The sequence below is a fragment of the Colossoma macropomum genome, unplaced genomic scaffold (assembly GCF_904425465.1).
Source record: "Colossoma macropomum unplaced genomic scaffold, Colossoma_macropomum, whole genome shotgun sequence".
Classification (NCBI taxonomy): domain Eukaryota; kingdom Metazoa; phylum Chordata; class Actinopteri; order Characiformes; family Serrasalmidae; genus Colossoma; species Colossoma macropomum.
Window position 1 is genome coordinate 7,844,881 of NW_023494791.1, and position 22,293 is coordinate 7,867,173.

At 41.8% G+C, this 22,293-nt stretch overlaps 1 protein-coding gene across 1 annotated transcript in view; it reads right to left on the bottom strand.

Moving 5' to 3' along the window:
• Positions 1 to 12,812: 12,812 nt before the first annotated feature.
• The window catches only part of spred2b (sprouty related EVH1 domain containing 2b), a 54,385-nt gene continuing 44,904 nt past the window's right edge, over positions 12,813 to 22,293 (bottom strand). Inside the window, exons 5-6 of the mRNA XM_036573743.1 lie at positions 15,605 to 15,760; positions 12,813 to 14,632 (exon numbers count right to left, since the gene is read on the bottom strand). Of these exons, the coding sequence (XP_036429636.1) occupies positions 13,958 to 14,632; positions 15,605 to 15,760 (831 nt within the window). The 3' untranslated portion in view covers positions 12,813 to 13,957. The remainder of the gene's footprint in view (positions 14,633 to 15,604; positions 15,761 to 22,293) is intronic.

Below are 22,293 nucleotides of genomic sequence, written 5' to 3' on the forward strand. Positions count from 1 at the left end.
GTGGTGTTGTGTTTGTTGGTTGTTTTTTGTGAGAGGAGCGCTGCAGAAAGGAGGGGGAGGCAAGCGTGCACGTGCACACACACAGCCGAAGTCCTAAGAGGGAGGCGGTGTATGGAGCTGTGCAGGGGACAGAGGGGTATCATGTTCACATTTGTTTCAGATTTCAGCCATGTAAACAAAGGGAGGCAGGCAGACACGCCGGGGCCCGTTTAAATTAGGCCCCAATAAGATCTGTCAAATCCACCCCAACCTCCACCCCCCCTCACTTCAGCCTTGAGCCGTTCACAAAGCCCAAATCCAATCAAAAGCAGGCCTTTGATGGGCTCCGGGTTTGATCTCTCCAACAATTATTTTTGTTTTTATAATTATTCCCTGGTTTGAGTTGGAAGACACAACGGGGCTTTGGTGGGATTCGGCGGGGAGGGAATGAAACCCTGCCCTCACTCGCTCCCTCACACATATGCAGAGGGAAAGGAGGAGCATTAGGCCTTCTTGCGCCCAAAAATGATATCATCCGTTTTCGGGGCGTGTGTGGGAGAAAGTGCAGAGCGAGGGGAAGGAGATCTGGAGAACAAGCTGCATCTTCCCCTTCTAAGTTCAGCTGGCTCTGAATCCAGCGTGCACAACCATTAAGATAAACAATTCAGTGTAGGAAAGTTAATGCGCTTCATCTAAGCCTCTTGAACTCTTGGCTTACTTTTTCAGCTATTAACCCTTAGAAGTTGAGTTTTATTGCCGGTTTGCTGTGCTAATTAAGTATAATCACACAAATAGGCGTAACTACAATTACATAGCTCTCTATCAAATTCAAATCATAATACAGTCCCTCATCTTTGACTTACGAACACAAATGTAGTGTTAATTGAAAGTTTCAACATAATTTCTCTGCTTCTTCTTTCTTCTGAGACAAGATATGACCAGCTTTGTTTATTTAAATTCCAGCCGGAAGTTTTTATCAGGAGAAGCTTCTGATGAGATTACATATGAGATATGTATGACACTTGCAGGAGGAGGGAGAAAGTCAAAGGAAAATAAGAGAAAAACTGGAGTCAAATGATTAAAATCTATAGAGTAAATGGGACTCCTAACAACCATGCAAGACCTGGTAGACCACCCAAACTGCCCCCAAACAGTAGCTACTTTGAGCATCTTTTTTTTTGTGTTTCTATTTATAATGTTGATATTGTTCATTTAGACCCCGGGGTCATCCTAGGACCCGCTGGATGGATTATATCTTCAAGCAGGCCTGGGAGCGGCTCGGGGTCCCCCAGAATGAGCTGGAGGAAGTTGCGGGGGACAGGGTTGTCTGGGATTTTCTGCTCTCCCAACTGCTACCGCAACCCTATCTGGATTAAGTGGCTAAGTATGATGAATGAATGAAGGAATTATATATATTGCCTATATAGTAATAAGTAACAAACTGTAACTGTGTTAAGTAATTAACAAGGTTAATTACCTTGTTTGTTAATTCCTCTCGTTACTTCTTGTTTTAAGTACCCTGTTATTCCTTTGCTGCTGTAGCACTGTGAATTTCCCCTTTGTGGGACTGATAGTCTTATTATATCTTGAGAGATAGGAGAAAATCAGGCTCCACTCCTGCCTCAGATCTGAAAAATCCACAGGTGTTTCTGTCCATCCTTCCACTGTGAGAAGACAACTCAGCACTATGGGTCTGAAAGGATGTATAGCTGTCAAGAAGACCCCAAAAAAACGTAAGAAAAACTGTTCTCAGGACAATGGACTGACCACCCCAGAGCCCAGAGCTTAACATGACTGAATGTGTTTAGAATTATTTGGATCATGAGAAGCAGGAAATCCAACCAACCTCTAAGACTGAACTTTGGAGGTGTGGGGGCCTGACACTGCAAAATGAACCTCTTAATGGTCGTTTTGATGGGAAATTAAATAAACGAATGGCGGTCTCTGACTTTTGCACAGTATTGATATTAAAATCAATATCAATATCAAATTGCAGCATGCTTAGTGTTAATCATAAGACTTACTATTCAGTCTCTAATACGAATTATTGGGTCACTACTATGAACCTATGTCTGTTATGAGAGTGAGGAACTGAAGTGTGGAGCCATGTATGGAGTCTTAGGGTTTAAAAGGTTAAAGTGCAGTAAGTTTGCCTCTAACCAAGAGAGAGATTAAGGAAAGCAAGGGGTTCTTGGCACTGATGTTGGGGACACACTTATTGAATTAAAGAGTGCATGGAGTCCAGCTCCACTCCCTGTGGGTCTGCACGACACAGGTCCACAACCTCTTGTACTGAGTCCACTGCAAACTGTCTGGAGCAGGCCATTCAGGCCAAAAAACGAGCGTGCATGAAATAAACCTGGTTCTGAGGAGCTCTGTCAACTGCTGCTTTTACGCACAGCGATGGGAAATAAGCAGCACAGATCAAACCGGACGTTGTTTCAGTTTCTGGAAGCCACTTCAGGGGGGAAACCAAAGCTGCCATTGAAAGGCAGAGGACTGAATAGAGGAGGTTTTGTGTGGCATGGTCAGTCATGGACATCCAGCCAGACTGGGACAAGAGTCAAAGCCTCCTAGCCCCCCACTCTCCCTCTTTCTGTCCCTCTCTCTCTGAGCGTGTCCATCCAGTGCGTGCCACCATGCCTGCAGACGGACAGTGATGGGCCGATAGGGCAGGCGGGGGTGTGGTGGCCTTAACTGACCACTGTGGGAAAGTGGCGGCTCCTCCCTGTCCAGCCAGAGGATGTGGGGGCTCGGGACTGTTATCTTTGCACAATAACATCCTGCTACGTGTTGTGTACTACAGTGTTCCCTCACAGGAAAGCAGGACACAAGCAACAGCAGCGTGAAGGAGGGGTCAACCGGAGGAGAAGACAGACATCAGATGTTAATTCAGGGACACTGTGTGCTCTCTGATGAAGGCAAAGAGTATCAAATCTGGCCTGTTTTATATACACACTGTAAGAAATGAGAAGTCAGCGCAACTTAAAATTATAAGGTAACTTATTACACAGGTTTTTTGAGTCAACTCAACTTGAGGACACCAGAGTTCACCCAGCTCAAAAGTTCCCCCAACTACCTTTCTTTTCGTAGTTCTGCATCTCAGATAGGTAAAAGTAATGAATTTGTGTTTGTTTACTCAGTTTCACACACAACTCCATCAAACATTTTCTCCTCTTGGGCTTCCAGCTATGGACAGCTGTGGCTGGGCTTTGAACTCACAACCACCTGATGTTGGGATGAATTATTCAACGTTGAAACAAGTAATGTTTTCCACACTGTATTAAAAATCAATGGACACAAAATCAGAGTAAGGTCAGATGTTTCAGAGTGGTGCAATTGACTACCCCAACAGGAGATTGTGAGTTTGAACCCCAGCGATACCATAACCATCCATAAGTGAGTTGTCACACTTCCTAGTTCTCATTCAGACTCTCAATCTATTACGGACTCCATTTCTCATACCGAGCCAGTCTTTGATAGCTGTCCTGTTTCCTTGCTTTCTTTCTGCTGATTCTCTCATTTGTCCTTTTGGCTTGGTCTACCTGTGTGTTTGCTTTTTGGTTACGACCCCCGCTTGTTTATCTGGCTCTGTTATTGTCTTCTCCCATGTTTTGTGTTTGGTTAATCTGATTGCTGACCTAGTCTGGTGTTAACCCTGTTACTTCAGTTCATTCCCCTTTTTAATAGACCTTGCGGTTTATCTTTTACCTGTGAGTGTCAAATTCGTCAACCCAGCTTTGGATGAGCACCCAAGAGGAGAAAATGTTAAACAAAAAAACCCAAATTCTATATTATTTACCTAACGGAGATGCAGAACTCAAAAATTGAGAGAACTTTCAACTAAACTAAGAAGTTTGGATTGGGTGAACTCCAGTGTCCTCAGTTAACTTGCTTACCTTATAATTCGTATATAATTCTTATGTAATTCTAAACTCCTAAAGTGAATCCCTTAAAACCTAAAGGTCCATATTTGGGCCTGTACATCAATTCCTCACTCTAATAACTACATATCTTACAGTCCTTTACAGAACACCCCTGGCAAAATTAAATATTTTGTTTATTTTCTATGTGAAAAAAAAGGTTAACAAATCCTCTACAGAGAACACACTAAATATGACATTTGTCTGCACATTTTAGTGCACACATTCTATTTATTCGCTGAATTTAAGTAACTAGAATAAAAAAACATAAGATATAAAATGTGCAACATTTTCCCCACTATGTTAAATTCAGCAAATAAACAGCAACTAACAGTAACTAACAGTAATTGTGCACTAAAATGTGCAGAAGTGTAGTTCTCTTATTTTCACTTAGAAAATGTGACCAGCGGTGCCCAAACCTTTGCATACTACTTAATATTAATGTCCTAACATTAATTGCTGCAATATAAGCCAAGGATTCAGGGAGTTCGAAATTTAGAGTTAGCCTGATTCAATATTCTATTACTGATCATTAATTACACATTTAGTTATGTTCAGAATTAATTATGCATTATATTTACATTCGATTTACACTCTGCAGTGACAGAGAGTTGACATTAAAGTAATTTATAGTAGTTACTGAATATTACATTTATTATTACATTATTAAGGGGCCCATATCCTTCATTTTTCTTTTCTTTTCTTTTCTTTTTTTCCCCCTAAAAAAGCTTGTGTGGGTTTATGTATCAAACACAGTCATAATTAATTTTTACGTGATCGTTTTCCAACCTGTCTTTATCTATTAGAATAAAACAGGCTGTTTCTGTTGCTGTGCCTTTCAGACTTATATATGTAAATTGCCTCTGTTCGGATTGGCTGCTCTGCATCGTGCATCATTCAGAAGGCTACCTCCTTTATAACTTCACCTGAATGGGCGGTGCTAAACTGCTGTAGGTTGAGTAGGCGGGTAAATTTAAATGTGTTGGCTTTCATGACATCACAGAAACGAAGAATTGAGAATTGAGCTGTTTTTTGAATTTTAGCTTCCATATATGGACTGTATAGACTGTGAGGTGAATTATATGTTTTGAAAATTTACAAAAGTTTCCATACTACATCACACGCTTTTATTTAAAAAAAAGGATCGTTTTTCATGATGTGTGCCCTGTACTATCACTGACCATTATTAACACAAATAGTTAAATAATGAATTACTTTAGATGCAAACGATTTACACTATTAAATATAAAGGTTCTGTGAAGGTAAATTTTCCATTCATCAATATACAAACATGTAAGTGTGCCCTCAAAGGTACGACAATGGCTCCAAATGTGTCCAAATGTGCACCTCAAAAATGTTTTAAAACAGAACCATAAAATAAAAAGCCTGGAAACGAGACGGGGTGTGTGGAGATTATGGTAGTGGATTATGGTACAGTTGTGTTCCCTGACTAAAGGTACTGAGATGTACCCTTGAGGGTCCCACTCCAGTGACAAGAGGGGTCCTGACCCAGTGACAGTTTCATACCTTTTTTTTTCTTAGAGTGTAAAATTTCTCCTCTGTTACATACAAACACAAATGTGGTCAAAAAAGTCAAGTTAGAATCCACACTTTCAAAGCAGCTCCTCTGCCTGTATCATTGAGCTGAGTGAGAAATAATAATGATAATAATAATAATTATTATTATTATTATCATTATTATTATTATTATTATTCATATAAACTGATGATTTTGTTGTCACTGTTCTAACTTTCTGAGGCTTAATTAAACAAAACATCCAGAGCTAAGCTGCTAAACTGTACTCGCGCTATAAAAGCAGTCTAAAACAACAGTCATTTCACTGTGTAACGAGATAACTTTGTAGCTGATATCGCAGATGCTGTAAGTTAAAACTGCTGCTTCCCAGCAGGTCAGAGGTCCATATGGTCAGGCAGAGGCCCATGAACTCTGACCTGAAGGAGATGGACAGTGCAGGAGGGTCCGAACGGACACTTAACCCCCCCTCCCAACAGCCCACCACCCGCTGCAGGACGTAAACAACAGGTGGAGAAGCAGCCCAAACAGGCAAACAGGAAGGCGGCTCAGACAGCTGTCTCACACTCCCACCAGACAGGAAATCTGGGGCCAAAGCAACATCTTTAGGGTTGCCTTGATGTGCTGCCTTCCAAAGCATTGTAGTCAGAGAGGGGAACAAACGCAGTGGGTTGCTGAGTTTTCCGGGTTTTTGACTGTTTTTTTTTAACATGCATCACCTGCTCGAGTGACTCAAATCCAGGCTGTGATAAACAGGAGATGCACTCTTTAAAAAAAGGGTACTAAATAGTTCATTTACAGCAAAGGGGAATTCCACAGATGTTTTAAAATTCAATCATCAATGTAAACATCAAGTCATACAAATACAACACATACAGGCGTTTAATTTACTATACAAAACCACCAGTGAACCTACATGTGTCTTCTGAATTTTATAAGTAATGATGATAATGGTCAAACAGTGGTTCATCTGAAAAAATAAGTGTACTTTATGGATTATTTTGCCAAATTATAACACGTTTTAGGCCACAATATTCTCAAAAACTATTGTACAACAATGTCTCAGGCTTAAGGCAGCATATTCATGACCATTTCATGTAATACCCTTCCGTGAGGGAGCTTTTGGAGGCATTCAACTCTTTGGACGTCTGGTTCCTATCACCACCACTGTGATCTGACTCTAGAATAGAGGATTCCACATCATATCACTCTGAATGACTTGGCTTACATCTTAACCATGTAATTGTGCAAAAATGTTGAAAAATCAGCGGATTTCCCCTTTAAATTGCTGTTCTTTGAACTTAAAAAAGGTTCCCTGCACTCACACACCTTTAAGAAACGGATCTTTGAAGAACCATCCACTCAAATGTTCTTTTAGGAGTCAAAAATGGTTCTCCTGTGGAATCGCTCCAACGAGCAAGTCCACCTGAATTCTGAAGACCTCCGTTCTCTTCTGAGAAGGAGGCGAAAAGGCTTTCGGGAGAGGTAAGGAATAGCTTCCTTTCTTTAAAGAAAAAGAAGTAAGAAGGAGGGAAAAAAGTGACCTCATTACGAGAAAATACGGCTTAAATGTTTGCACATGTGGAGTTTGATGCTATTTGCAGTCACCGAGCAGCAGAGCAGGCCAAGCCTTTGGGGACATTCCTCCCCACTCAGACCCCCAACCCCCTACCCACCCACCCCCTCTTTTTTTCTTTCCCCCTTCCCTGATAAACGTCCATATGCTCTTCCAGAAACATCCTGAACGAAACAGCTTAATGTCCTGTATGGCTTTCGCATGGCTGGGCCGAGGTTAGGAGGCCTGTCTGCACACCTAATACCTCCAACCCATTTATTGATGTGTTAAAGGCATAGTTCACAATTCACACTCCCCCCTTTGCTCTAAATGTAGTGGACGAAAGTGCATTTCATGTCTAAAGACAGTATTATCAGCCTGAAGTGCAATTTTGTCTGGATTTTGTCTATTTTTATATATAGCAGTGCGTCAGATACCACATAAGCACGTCTGAGATTATTTAACTGGACGTTATCATTTAATCAGAGCCATTGCTTCACCTGTTTTTCCTTTTCTGTATTTTAATATTTTATACTAACGTTAAGTCCTTATTCTCCGCTAATATTGTTTTTATGTTAGTGTTTTGCTATGCTTTGTCGACCAGAGGAGGATGGGTTCCCCTTTTTGTGTCTTGGTTCCTCTTAAGGTTTCTTTCTCTTGCTCTTCGGGAGTTTTTCCTTCTCACCATGGGCTTGCTCATGGCGGCCTGGACCCAGATTCTTCTGTAAAGCTGCTTTGCAACAACACCTGTTAAAAAGCACTATATAAAAATGCAGTTAGCAAAGTGCTAACTGGTGAGGTATAGACTGCCATTACTCTTTTAGCCCAGTGCAAATAAAGACACTCAATTTAAAACTAGGCTTATTTGTGTTAAAGCTTTTGTCAGTTTGATTTTTCCCCAAACGATTCCTTTAAGGAGCCCATATGCTACTTTTTGGTATTCTATTTTTTCCCTTGAGCTTCACTTATAACGTTTATGTGGTTTTTATATAACAAAAAACAGTCAGAATTCATTTTTGCATGACCATTTTCTCTTTCCAACCTCATCCATTAGAATTAAGTAGGCTGTTTCTGTTACTGTGTCTTTAAGACTGATATTTGTGGCTGTCAGAACAAAATCTTGTATCTCCATTTACTGTGCTAAACGTTTTGAGATTAACAAATCAACAGAAATTGCCCAAAATTACTTGGAACAAAATTATTTTGTTCTATTTACTTCCATATGGGGTTTGGTCTCAAGAGTGACAATATGTAAATTACTTCTGTTTTGATTGGCTGCCCTGTATAGTGGCTCATTCATAAATAAGTCCAGGCTGAAACACTCTTTATGCTTCAGTGTGAGTGGGTGGGGAGTCTGCTGTAGGCTGAACAGGTGGATATATGTAAATGTATTAGTTTTCATAACATCACAAAAGCAATGAATTCGAAACAGCCAGTTCAGTTTCCCTCTGAGGGCTGTATGGACTGTGGAGTGAATGGCAAAAGTTATCAATGTTTATGTACCACATTAAACTCTTTCACTTCAAAAAACCAAGGGAAATTCAGGTCTTCATGATGTGGGCCGTTAAACGGCCATTTCCACTTGTAGGGTATGTGAGCATAAATGGTCAGTTTGCAAGTAAATAAAGCCACAAACAATTCTAACAACTTGGGTTTCTCCTGTTTTTGTTTTTTGTTTTTTTATTGGGAGCTAGGACACACATGTAGAACTACTTACTGGCCAGGCCACGTTTCTGGTAGTTCTGATATGATCTACCGTTATTTACAAAGTACTTTCTTTCTTTCCATTCTTTTCTTCAAAGCAAAGAGCTACATCGATCATACATGTTAGAAACGATTAAAAAAAATAGAAATAAAAATGTACATCATACACTTGATATAGATGCTTTTTACAGAGGTAAAAATTCTTATTGTAAAAAACAAAACTAATCAATACAATAGGGTTTATTTAATCTGTTTTTTTTTGTTTGTTTGTTTTTAGTATACAAGGAGATAGATTAACAATACGCTTCAGGCACTTTTTTAAACAGGTAAAATGTGTGTAGTAGCGAGACGCTGCACCAAGACAGACGTACAGACAGAATGTTTTTGGTTAACTTTTCCACTTCTTTTTTTTCTTTTTTTAACCACAGGTAACCTGGGCTCTCGGTGAAGAGGGTGATGCCAGTATTGCAGAAGCCGACGGAGAGCCAGGAAGGACGTGCGGTGGATGAAGGGCGCAGTGACAGCTGACACCTCTGCAAAGCACTGCGGGCAGCCTTCCTCCATAACCTCAGACACGCACCGACAGAGATGGCTGGTCTTTTCCGCTCAAACACAGCTGTGCATGTACACACTGCCCATCAAAACGTGGGGACACCCTTCTTTAGAAATTATTAGAAGTAGCCCTTAATTTTCACTATTATTCTTTCAGTAAGTAAAGCAAACTGACTGCAAACATTTCGCGCTTCACCTATACTTTGAGCTCATTTTGAGCTTTTAGCTTCATGTTCATTAACATATTTCCCTTGATATGTACAGCAGGTTTTGTCTAAATAAATATTTGCCGGTTATCTTTTCCAAACTATCATTAAAAGCACATATTCAAACTCTTTTGGTCATGAAGTGGTTAACAGAGCTGAAAGGTTTGAGTGCTGACATCTAGAGCTGAAAAATACATCATTCTTATACTGAAATCGCAGTTTTGAGCTGCAGTTTTTAATTTTTGCCTACATTATCAATTTGTCTTAAGTTCTAAGTGGGCAAATTTAACCTAATAACACAGAGCTGGTATCCTGCTAGTCAAGGAGGAAAAACGCAGTAGATATTCTGCTCTAATCGTTCAGCCACACTGATGTCACCCCCAAGAGGATATAATATGGCATTGTTCCACAAATACTGTCACAAAAATTGACGTTACTGTTTTCCATTAAATAAACCTGAACGATTGATGAGAAATATCTAATTGTGATTTTTCTAAACACCCTTTTGACTGTGACTGAAATTGCGATTATTTTTCTGTAAAAGACCATGAAGATCACTTTTTTCTGGCATGAACGCTGCGCTGAATGTATTATGCCAAACTGCACTGTAGTTGTGGGTGTACTGTAAAGTACACAGCAAGAGGTTGCCTGTGATTGGTCTATCTCATCTATAAGCAGTTGACAGAGCCCACCTGCAGGCCAAAAGTTTTATTATACACTTCTATAACCTAATAATACCTCCGCCAGTCTGCATTGAAGTCCCTGGAGTTACTGAATAATAAGCCTTAGTATGTAATAAGCCTTAGTATGTGATAAGCCTGGGGTGTTAAAGTTCCTCATTTAAAGGTGCAGTATGTAAGATTTAGTGGCATTTAGTGGTGAGGCTGCAGATTGCAACCAACTGAATATCCCTCCCTCACCCCTCCATTTCAAACTGTGTAGTAGAACCTACAGCGGATGTCAGGTTTTCTGCCATCGCCTGTCCCGATTTCATTTTGCTTCTTCATGTTCTCACTTCTTTGACGACGGGGATTTACCCTCTTTTGCTTTTTCTTGTGCTAAACAATAAACATGATCCTCCACTTGTCAAAATTTGGGTTCTAAAACTTCTCACAACACAAAATTGTTAGCCAGCACCGGCAGCCGCTTCAGTCTAAAAACGCAAAAAGCACTCTTTAGAGCCAGCGTTTAGTTTGTCCGTTCTGGGCTACTATAGAAACATGGTGGCGCAACATGTTGGAAGAGGACGCGCTCCTACGCAGATATGAAGGGCTCATTCTAAGCTAATAAAAACAATAATTCATAGTTACAGGTGATTATACACTAATGAAAACATGGTTTTGTATACTGTATTCCATTTCTGCTAATAGATCACCCTAAATCTTACACACTGCACCTTTAACCTAAGACAACATAGTGAATATTACAGGCTACATTACAACTGCAGCATCTGGAATTTGCACTCTTTTAACCTGTGATTCCTTTCAGCCTGACCTGGTTAGCCTTTAATATGTGAAGCTGCAAACCAACAAAGAAAACATGTTCTCACTGTCATTAAAACATTCGGAAAGGCTAGACGTCCCCAACTTCTGATGGACTGTGTTCTGATTCGTGGTCATCTCATACTGGCAGCCTGTCTGTCGGCACGTTTCTGAGGTGCTCCGATGAGCAGACTGAATGTTACATATTAAGCACAGATGTTACACCCATGTACTGTACATTCATTGACAGGGAATCGTGCACATACAACTCTACTAGCTAAACCAAGTAGTATTTTCTCACTGGGATGATTTACATAAGCTGACATAAACGAAAGCCCAGTGGCGGGGAAGCTGACCGGATGGCTGCAGTGTCTAAAGTGTGGGCAGGTGGGTCCGAGTGTCCGAGACAGACTATACACACGTACCAGAGCTGCCTCACAGATTGTACGATGCTGTATTTTTTTTTCTCCACTATCTCCTTCTACATTTGAAACACATTCTCTTGATTAAAAAAGGCTCATCTAACGGGAGTCTCCATTTTTAATAAATTAGAAAAATATTCATCACTTTCTCTTGATTATGAAAGAACGCCCAGGGACGCGTGTTTGTCTTCCGAATGCTGTACGCGTTCGCGAGACGAACCCTCAACCAGTGACGTAGCTCTCGCTTCGTTTTCACCAAAATTAAGGCTTTGAGTAATATTATAGTGATGAAGAAACTGGAGATCGGTTTTGGCAAACGGCCCTCTATTCAGCACCTATGTGCAAGCTTATTTTTTACGTTTCCAGCGTGTCCTGTTCTCTCTCTCTCTTTTTTTGGCTTCCTATGGAACAGGACCAGCTTTGGAAACGCTTCTAGGAGAAAACGTCTTGCGCTCCTTTGTGAAAGTGTTCTAAGTCACATGTTAGAGAAGGGAAAGCAGACACTAGCTTTGCGTTTTCCCTCTAAGCGTATTATGAAGGAACATACATGTTTCCAGCTGGAGATCCTCCTCCTCTCTCATATGACCACAGCAAGAGCCAAACTACGCGTCCTCGCTTCCTTTCTCCCTTTGGCTGGTGATTCGATTGACTGAGAAAATAAATATGATGAAAGGAAAATCTTTGGATATCAATCGTGGTGATTCAAAAGAGCTCCTCCTCCTTCGTTCTAATCAACAGAAAGGAAAATGTCCATTGTCTGCGGAACAAATGTGGCTGTGGATATAATAATCGATTTTAAACATATACATATGAGTATACAGTATTTACATATACTCACAATGCAGCTTATGTAAATTTGGCTTAAATACAATAACAATACTATGCTGTGATACAATGTTCTCATTCCTTTACAACGCACATGCAAGCTTCAGCTCACACACACACACACACACACACACACACACACACACTCTCTCTCACACACACACACACAAACGCGTCCCACTCAAGCGCACCGCCAACCTCACTACAGGTTTAGTGTCTCAGGCTAATCTCCATGTTATTGTTCTGTATATTTAGAGGGTTTACACTGGTTCATCTAGAGACTCCTCCCTTCGCTGGCCATGGCAAACGAACGGATTCTCGCTAATTCAAGCACGCGCGACATGAAAAAATGAACAATTCAAGTTCTCGAAACTAAAAATCAGTGTAAAAATATAAAGTACCTGCATAAGTAATGCATGACAAGTAGGCTCCAACGGGCCACCTGAAAAAAGAGCCATTTCTTTCACAAGGAACTGAAGAGAAACTTCCAGAAGAAAAGAAAAGGAACGTACACAGGAACACGCATTCACACGCTCGCACACACATATGTATGCATATATATATATATATATATATATATATATATATATATATATATATATATATAAAAAGAAAAACAAATTTCAAGCCAGTTTAATGCACCATTTTTTCTTCTTTTTGTCCATCTGGAATAGGGCTGAGATTGACAAGAAAGAAACCAAAAAAGCCCCAAGAAGCCCCCACACGAGTCCTTCCTCCTCGCTGGCGTGTATGTACTAAGGATGGGCATCATTACTTATCTTCATATATTTTTACAGAACTGAGTATTCAAACAAGGCATGTGTTGTGTGGTATAATAAACTAAATTGTTGATTTTTAAATCTGCAGTATTTTCTCATCAGTCGATTCGATTACCTTTTGCAGGAACGTGGTAGGTAAGGATGCTGAGGATGATTCAGCACCCACTGCTTTCAGTGGGATTTTGACCTAAAACGTATTTTCTTAAATCTATTAATGGCAGAGAGGTGCCTGAAAGGTGTTATAAGGCAAAACAGTCCCCAAAGAAAACTTTTTTTTCTGATTAATCTCTGTTTTACCATTCTCAGCACTACATATAAAAAGATGTGTGTAGATTCACTGGTCATTCTGGACGGTAAATAAAATGGCTTTAGACTTTACGACCCCTGGTTCTTCTGCCTACAATTGTAAAGAAGTTCTTTTACAATGAAACATTTCAGATGAAACCACTGTAAATGAGACTGTCAACATCTCATCAACAAATTATGCTTATATTTTAAAAAAATAGATCAGATCATAATCTGATAAATAATAAAATAACCTTAAAAGAAAGTATGTTGAGCAAAACATACACTTATCTGTTCTTGTTGTAGAGTGCAGTTTTTAATCATATTATATATTTTATTAACATATTTTCATTAACATATGACACCTGTCATCAGCAACTCTGTTTAAATTTCAGTTTTTTTTTTTAACTGAACTGAACAAGGACTGGGAGTGGTTTGGTTTTCCAGACAACACTGACTGGGCCATTAACTGTTCAGCTACTAAATGGAAAACAAAATATTTGGTACAGTATCTAGTGTGATGTGACCGTCACATACATGTTGCTTAAAATTTCAGCACCCTCACCTCCCACGTCTCTGACTATTCATTTAGAAAGGTGGATATCTGAATAGCAAACGTGGCTGAACTGTCCATCCATAGTACATACATTCGCCTGCATGTGTTCCGACGTAGTTTTGGGAGTTGGTGGGGTAAGGTGGGCTTCGCAAGGGGTTACCCGACGGCCTTGTGCTTTCCACCGCAGCAGCCGCAGGCCACCCCGCAGCGGTGGCAGGCGTGCAGCGGTGGGTAGCAGCAGAGGCACGGCGCCAGCAGAGAAAGGCCCAGCAGAGCCAGCCAGCGCAGGCAAAAGCGCTCATCGCCCGTGTCGCACGAGCATGGGTCCGAGTAGTCGCCCTCGGGGTCTGACATGCAGTGGTAGAGCAGGCTGTCGGCGCACCACATGAAACTGACGCGGTGCACGCAGGTCCGGATGGGATCGGGCGCATCATGGCACTGGCCGCGCCGATTCTCCTCATGGTTGAACATGTCCCGGCAGTAGACGCAGCGCGAGCGCTCACCGTCCTCTTTCCGCCGCTTGCCCTTAGGTTTGAAGGCCGCCGGCTGCGTGGCCACCACCACGCCCTCCGAGCCCCCCCGCGGGCTCTTGTGGCCCAGGTCTGAGTGGCTGGGGGCGTACGGGTAGTTGTAGTCGTGTTTGGACGGTGGCTCGCTCTTGGCGAAGTGCACGTATGAGTCCATATCCTCGGCCTGAATGAAGCGGTCGCGAGCCGCCGCGTGTCGGTAGTCCTCGTAGCCCGTCAGCCAGGTGCGCTCACGCGGGTTGATGCGCACAATCTCCTCCTCCTCGTCCAGGAAGCTGACATGGCGTGGGAACTTGGGAACAGCCTAAAAATAAATGACAACATAGAACAAGGTTAAGAGCTTGAGAGCTGTTCAAATTATAAAAGCATGTAGCTTATCCCAATTTCAGAAGTAGAACTTTTTCCTAAATTCCCTCAAAGCAGTTACTGAATTATTCATAGAAGCTACTTTAAAATTAAGAACTGAACACTAAGCCTGTAGGGCTTTAATAGCTTCTAATTTTCTGATTTTGTATGAGGGTTTTTTGATTTGCAATAAATATTTAGCCACAACCCAACAGAAGTAATTTTTTACAGAAATAAACCGGATTGTCATTAAGTAGGTTGTCTATTGTTCTGTCATGCATATTCTGTGTTACAGAAAGGGAGGGAATTAAAACTAGAGTTGTGTTTCGATATCAGTTCTGGGGCTAAATTGATCTGATGTTGAGGTGCTAAAAGTTATCACTACTGATAATATTAGTCAATATAAATTATTGACCAAAACAGACAGTAGTTTTAGTTAAGCAATGCTTTACTGATTGACATTTTGAGTTGTAAACTGTGAATTGTTCGGTAAAAATGTCAGTAAACAAGTGTCAGATTTTGTAAATTCTTAAACTACGTCAAGATGTTAAAATGAAAAGAAGTATCGTTACTTAGTCAGGAGACAAAAAACATGATAAAATATGGTGTGTGTGCACTGCAACAAAGCCTTAAATAATAATTTAGAAGGTAGAGGGGTGTTTTTCTAACCATGTCATACATCTTTACATATTGATGCCACAGACAGGCTCAAAAAGAAGGTCCAGCTCGATGTTTAGGTCTCAAATGCAAAATCTACATCATACTGATGAACATTATACATTATACACACACATAATACACTAAATATATATATACTAATACTGGTGATATAACTATAGTTGTGTTCAGGGTGGAGTTGAGATGTTTTACTGGTTAGTTCTTATTTTTCAACACATAAAGGTCATTGTGCTCCCAGCCATGTGTCACCCACCTGGTCCAGGAAGTAGCGGTCTGAGGTCCTGTACTGCTCATGAAAGTGCCCCAGTATGCAGTGATGGCGGTGCGGCTCATAGAAGGTGGTGGTGGCCAAAGGCTGTATGGCCTGCTCCTTCTTCTGGGAGGAGTTGGAGGAGCTGTCGGTGGCGGTCTGTGGCAAAAAGACAAAGAGACCCAATCAAATCCATAACCCTATAATATAAGCACACACAAATAAAGGCAAAAGGTCTGCTGTGGTTACAGCATAGATTTCCTCCAACTCAGGCCTGATGTGTAGGAGACGGAAAGGAAGGTGAAGGCGGATGTGTCCGGTGCTCAAGACAAGATAAAGACACCCAGCAGCCAGGTGCTGTGTTGAGTGAGTGCAGTTTTCCATGATCTCATGGGCTGTTGGCACTGCTCAACAGCTACACACGTTACACACACACACACCAGAGTAGTCAATCTGACATGACGTGGCTCAACTTCAGTATGAAATTAAGCCCCCAGGCCGCAGGATTTGTAAAAACCCCTCTGAAGTCTCCCTGTTATTAGAGAGGCTCTAAATGAATCCAGCCTGCTGGATTTTTGGCCATCGCACACAAAACCCAAAGCGCTGGTCCATGACATCATCATTAGGCAGAGAGCTATGGAGAACCTCTCGGGTTGAAGGCATGCGCTCGCTATAGGCCAATCGCTTTCATAAAAAAACAAAACAAAACTCAAGGGCCTCTGAAATGAATTAGCGTTCAAACACTCCATTAATGGGACCACAAAAAAGTGGTTACAGTAAATCACAAGCTAGGAAAATGTTACTAATTATGCACACGCTGGCCTGTATTAGTTCATCAAGTTCATGCAAAATTGAAGAGCTTGCTATGACATGACACATGCACCAATCCGGTATATGTTTGATCAGTAATGACACTGATACTAATGCTCTTAATCCTATCTCAACGGTGTTTTTGGCTTTGTCCCCGTCAGTCAGCATGTGGATCTTCCAGTGTGCTACCATATTTTCTATCACTAGACAAAGGAAGCTCCACACTGCCTTTGCTGCTGGATGCACTGGGATGGTTTCTGAGCACATATTCAGAAAGGAGATCCGATCAGTAAGAGCTTATTACTGGATTCTTTCATCGCTGTAACAACAGAGATAGAGACAATAGAGAATAGAGAGAAGTGTGACATATAATTCTGTTCGAATGTTTTACTAACAAAGTAAAAATGTACTCTGTAAACTGGCTTTATTAGATCATGTATGCATCAAAATAAACAGAACTCTAGCTGAGGCCTCGCTGTATTTAAGTTGAGGCGCAGATTAAAAAGGAGAAGAGTAGACTGCTTATTGTAAAGGGATTAAAGGGTTAGATGGACTGGATATTGGTCAGATGTCAGCAATCCACATTCGAATGGTCGGTGTTCAGGCCTAACTGGCTCTGTGTGAAAAAGTAATGGCCCCCATAGCTACTAAATCAACCAGTTAACCAAATTGACCAATTGACTACTGGGTTCAGTTTCACTGGCCAAACCCAGGCATGGTTACTACCAGACCACTACTTGAATGTAAACACCACTTAAATAGAACCTGTCTGGCAGTGTGAAGCAGGCTAGAAAGTCTCAAAAAGCGGCACATGATGCCATGTTCTAAAGATATTCACACACAGACGGGAAACAAAATCAGTAAAAGTCTAACAGTCTGGAAAGGGTTACAAAGCCAGTGCTAAGGCTCTGGGACTCCAGTGAACCAGAGTGAGAGCCATTATACACAAACGCAGAAAACTTGGAACAGTGGTGAATCTTCCCAGGAGTGGGAGGTTTCATCAAAGCGCATCTGCGGCTCATCCAGGAGGTCACAAAAGACTCCAGAAGAACATCCAAATGCAGGCCTCACTTGCCTCAGTCAATGTACATGATTCCACAATAAGAAAGATACAGGGTGAAAATGGCATCCATGGGAGAGTTGCAATGCATTTTGTGTTTACTTGTCTTTATCTTATATTAAAATTAGTTGGATGATCGGAAACATTTACATGTGTCAAATTAGCAAAAACAGAAGAAATCGGGTGGGGGCAAACACTTTTTCACAGCACTGTAAGTGAATGTAGTGTGCCTTCCCGTTAAAAAGCTGTGTTATTAGGTTAAATTTCCTCACTGAAAACTTGTTAAGACAGCGATGAATAAGATACAATCAAAACTGCAGCTTTTTGAAAATTGAACAAACTCAATACAATTAAATAAACTTTAAAATAAATACATTCAAATAAACTGTTAATCATCGGCAGAATCGGCATCGAGAGAGATAAAGTTGGACTCGCGCATGCCTTCCACCATGTATGTGTCACCACGAGCGCTAAAGAGAGAAAGTGTGTGAGTATGTAGTCAGGCAGAAGGGAAATGAGGGCGGCTTTCGCACAGCGCCGTGCCAGTCGCTCTCCCTGCCAGGTAGGAGTGAAGCGGAGGCCCTGAAACACTGCCCTGTTTCAGCCTGTCTGAGAGTCAATGGAGACGAGCCGTGCCCTCCGGCACTTTCATTCTCTCTTCTTTCTCTCTCCCTCTCTCCCTCGCTCCTTCCCTCTCCAGCCTGGCCACAGGTCCGCATCCAGCATGTGAACAGAAAACGTAGCCTTTCTCTCCCAGGCTGCACTCCAACGAAAACTTTGGCGCGCTCGCGAGACACAAAACATAAGAGCGGCGCAGACAGCCAGCTCCCTGTGGAGGTGGGCTGAGTGGACAGACAGACACGCAGACAGGCAGACAGACAGAAAGGCAGACAGACAGCCTGGCCGGATGGGACATGGTCTTCAGTGATTAGCGGCTGAAAGTCTGCGGGTGCTGCTTCCTTTTGGCTGCACTGCTTCCCTCAACCACCACCGGCTCTCAAACAACCACCTGGCAGGTGGAGCGCTCGCGCAGACACAACACATAAGCGTGCTTACAAAAATGCACAATAAGGTGCACGCTTACAATTACCACATTGCATGCGCTGAAAGACACATGTTTCAGTGTTTTGTCCATATATGGGCTAAACTTAGACACCCCAAAGCATACTAACAGCCACCCAAGTACATTTTGTCCCCTTTTCAATAATATCCAATATCCATTTCATACTATTTACACAAATTCCAAAGAGAAAACATCTTATATTGTTATGAATAAACAATAGCACACTGTGTCATTTATGCGAAGCACTACTCTTGATTTCTAGAACCTTTAGCCAGGTCCCTGAAGTGATCCAGCATGGAAGGGTAACTTTTTTGGTGCTTTTACGTAAACAAATACTATGATCGGTTTGAAAATACCTACATTAAAAGGACCTCAGCACACAGCGCCCCTACCAGCTTTCCTTCAGACTCGTGAGAAACACTGTATTACATGTAAGTATCTGCTCACCAGCTTTTTTCAACATGAATGCTAGTCTCATGGGGGCTGATACAATCTCGAGACGAGAATACTTGTCTGGGGACAACTTGCTAAACTTTTGGTCCTGGATTGCGGTTAAATCTGCCAAGAACAAAGATACGCCCCACCAAAAATCCACCTCAAATTTCTCTGGTCCGTGCTCTTTTAATGTCCAGAGTAACACAAGCAAAACGCTATCGGCAGCTACCAAAACTGTCTTTCCCCTCACAAAAGGTCATGTTCATTTTAGTGCACATGTGAAACACATCTATAATGGCTAGGGCCCACTTGAGGTCCCAAAGTTTTATTACACACTTCTATAACCTAAAAATAGCTCAACCAGTCTGCATTGAAGTCCCTGTAGCTACTGAATAATAAGCCTTAGTATGTAATAAGCCAAGATTTTAAGGGGTTAATTGGAGTTTTGGGGGGAAACTTTCAGCCACTCTAGCATACATAACATCCATGGGCTACTGACAGGCTTGTTGTCCATTGGACAATGTTGATGAGCACACCATCGCCCCCTACTTTGAACTCCGGCTTCACAAAGTGTTGGATTACTATAAGAATTCCGGTTTGTTCCCACCACCCCTTAAAATTTCTCATAGCTGTTTCCAGACTTTTGTGTTACAAGATCAGGTCCAGCCTCACGAGACTACATGAACCTATGAATTGTTTTTGAAAGGTTTGAAAGCTAAGATAAGATAATCCCTTATTAGTCCCACAACAGGGAATTTCTCAAAAACACCTATAAGCTCTGAAAACACCTATAAGCCTCCTTTCCTTGAAGTGCAGACACAAGTGTTGGCAAGGTACACTTTGATGTACATCTGTCCCCAGTGTAAAGCTGCAAATACTAACTATCAACCTATCGACTATTATTTAATGAATCAACTGATCTATATTGATCAACCAATCTATACCTCAAAGTTGTCTGTGCAGCAAGTGATTTCTTCTTTTGTAGTGTGATGAAACAACAGAAGCCAAGAGAAGCTTCCTGTAACCTGCTGCAACCTATCAGAATGACCGTGTGAATCGTATGACCACCAGAGATTTTCTTAAGGAAATGACACATCAACAGTAAAAATCCATGTCGAGGTTTTTTTCAAATGACGATGTCATCAACCTTGTCGACTATTCACTGTAGCTCTCCCCCATTGAGGGAGCAAGTGCCAGTCAAACTGAGCCTTTCCATTTTTCCATGTGTGAGCTGAAGCTGAGCTGCAGCAAGACAGACTGAACAGGAGTCCCGGGACAGTGGCCCGAGCTGGGCTCTCTCTCCCTCCGCAGGCTCCAACCCCGGCCTGGACCGACCCGGCCTGGTCGGGCGCTTCTCCTCCGTGTTCGTACAAAGTCCTCAGAACTGTCAGCCAAAAATAATACAGGCGTCCCTCGCAGTGCTGCCAAGAGCCCGAGCCAACATGATTTAAAAATATGTTTAGGAGGATAGCTGGACCAGGCCTGCTGGAGATAATTAAAAACACAGACCCTTTTCGAATGTTTACACGGCAGGCCCGAGCGCACCGGCCCGAGAGGGAGAGGGAAGAGGAGGGAGAACTGAGTGGGAATGAAAAGAAGGGAGAGAGAGAGAGAGTGAGAGAGGACAGAGGGAGAAAAGGAGAGAGCGAGGGAAAGAAAGCAGACGCAGCAAATTTAAGTAAAAACGCTAACCCTCTTAAAAATCAGTCATCTTATCAAAGGGCTCTAAAGTTAGTGGCGTGGCGGAGATAAAGAGAGACTTCAAAGGCACATGTGGCCTGACTCTGATTCAAAGGCATACCTTCATAGCAAGCCCAGCGAATACAGCCTGCTTAATGACTCGCAATCAGTGGCTCAGTGGGGGAGGGCAGGGAGATAATGAGTGGGGAGAGAGAGCTGGGGGCAATGACGTTTTGGGGGGGACTGGAGTCTTTTGGGTAATTTCACAAATGGGCCTCCTTCATTAAATTAGAACAGCCAAACACCGCCCCCCCCCCTCCCCCTCAGCACCAAATCATACCAGACCAATCCAAATCAGACTAGCCTGAACAGCAACACATCAAACTGGAGACAAAACTTCACAGGACGTTGACCCTAACAAGACATGGCGGGGGGGTAATGAAGACAAAAACTGACAGTTTTAGTAGCAGATCATACACAGAGCGCTAACCTAACAGTATAGAAGAACAGGAGTAAAGTTAACACCTCAAAGAAGAGCCGCTTGGGGGCACCTTGCCATCCTTACGGATGTTCCACTTTGATTTTCACTGTTACTTTTCAATTTAGTAAGAAAAACTACCTGCAGACATAAAGCAGATATTTACTATTGTACACACTCATTTGCAAGCCTCAGAACCATTACAACAGGGGTCATCAATTCTGACCCTGGAGGGCTGGAGTTCAGCACGGTTTGATAATTTCCAGCTCAAACACATCAAATTTAACTCATTAGTTAATTACCAGGTTTAGAAATTGTACTGAGGAGGGAAACCAAACTAGACACTGGCCCTCCAGTACTGAAATCGATGACCCCTGCACTACAAACTCAAACACAGGTATCAGCAGCTACTACAGGGGGGGTATCATGTAGAGCTTTGTGGTTCCTCACTGCATCAGGGGAAGCAAACATCAAGAGTATGGGTGGTCCTGATGTGATGTTGTTTCTAGGGAACGTATAGTATAGTTGGTGAACAGTTGATGGTAGCTAGTTAACTATTTTTAGTGTGAGTGACAAGCAGCGTTATATTTATGGAGAAGCAGTTCAGCAGTTTTTTCAGAAATATGAAACCACAGCTCACTTCTTTTTTCTATTGGCACACATGTCCAAAGTTTGCAAGATGAACCCTTTTGCATTCGGCGCAACTCTCAAAAAAGACAAATGAACCGCTACTGAAGGGCATTCCTGCATCCTCTCCCATTCAGGTGAATCCACTGACCTTTTTACTGGACAAATTTTACTCATGTTCGATCTTCGCTTTAGGCTGCAAGAATGAAAGCAACAGAGGGCTTATATATGACTCGTAGACTTGTCACAGTAACGAAATTTGTTGTGTAAGTAATTGAGAAACAATTGATTTTGTCTTTATTAATAAAATTACATTTAGTTCTTGTTCATTTTATGCAACTATTAAAGTTCCCAAGCAGCTAAAGCAGCTGATTAGCTATCTCACATCCAAGCCTTTTCTTTGTAGCGAACACTAAAATGCTAAAAAGAAGTGATGTATTGAACGGTAGGCACACAATCACAAAAAGTGTCTGCATGTGTCGCAGAAAATTAGCGTTACTTTCTACCGAACAAACAAACCTTCCCTTCATCATCCAACA